We start from the raw sequence: 739 nt of genomic DNA, 5'->3' as shown, positions 1-739 counted from the left end.
ATACTTCCATAGTATTTCATTACCTTAAAATTATACTTTTCCTATGTTTCTAACCATCTATTTTTAATCAATATCAGACTTCAGAAAACAAAATGTGTTTATCAAACATTATTTGCTATGAAACTTAGGAAATAAGCAAGATTTACTAGTTGACTGGCATGTCAACCAGTATACCTGAGTGAAACACTGAAAAACATAAACTCAACTAAACAAACTTGAGCAAAGGAAAATTACTAAATAGGATCATAAAAGTTAGAATTATAAGATATTATTAACGAGAAAGTTCTTTTGAATATTACAATACATGCGATTGCTCTCCTCGAAGCCAGGATCACTTGTATTAACTTTGCCAGATTCAGTAAATGTATGAATATTTTCATCGATATACCAGCTATTGCTTTCATCAACTATAAAAAACACCAGAAAATAAAACTTGTCGATATTTTTTTCAGTGTCTTCATTCAGTGTTCCTCAAACAAAAAGAACAAATTTCTTATTTTTCATATAGATAAAAATCAGAGCCATTTTTAAAGATGTAACTATTTCTGTGCTCTACAGTTTTGTTAACTGTTAGGGCATATGAAAAAGCTAAATGTTTGTGACTTGGGGATTACACAAAACTCTCTAAAAAGCATATTACATATATGAAGCCAAACTTAAAGAATCCATACTCATCTTTACTTCAAGTCAGTAACTTTCTGGAGTCTCCATATCTGATAACCATTATCATATGAGATGT

General features: G+C 29.5%; 1 protein-coding gene across 1 annotated transcript in view; it reads right to left on the bottom strand.

Annotated features, from left to right (window-relative positions):
• The window catches only part of LOC105809113 (ceruloplasmin-like), an 89,705-nt gene that overhangs the window by 69,006 nt on the left and 19,960 nt on the right, over positions 1 to 739 (bottom strand). The window contains 1 exon segment of the mRNA XM_012642858.1: positions 305 to 470. Coding sequence (XP_012498312.1) covers positions 305 to 470 — 166 coding nt within the window.

This window comes from Propithecus coquereli, unplaced genomic scaffold, assembly GCF_000956105.1.
Source record: "Propithecus coquereli isolate 6110/MARCELLA unplaced genomic scaffold, Pcoq_1.0 Scaffold19, whole genome shotgun sequence".
Taxonomy (NCBI): Eukaryota; Metazoa; Chordata; class Mammalia; order Primates; family Indriidae; genus Propithecus; species Propithecus coquereli.
The sequence above is the reverse complement of the archived record's forward strand: the minus strand, read 5'-3'. Positions and strand labels throughout refer to the sequence as shown.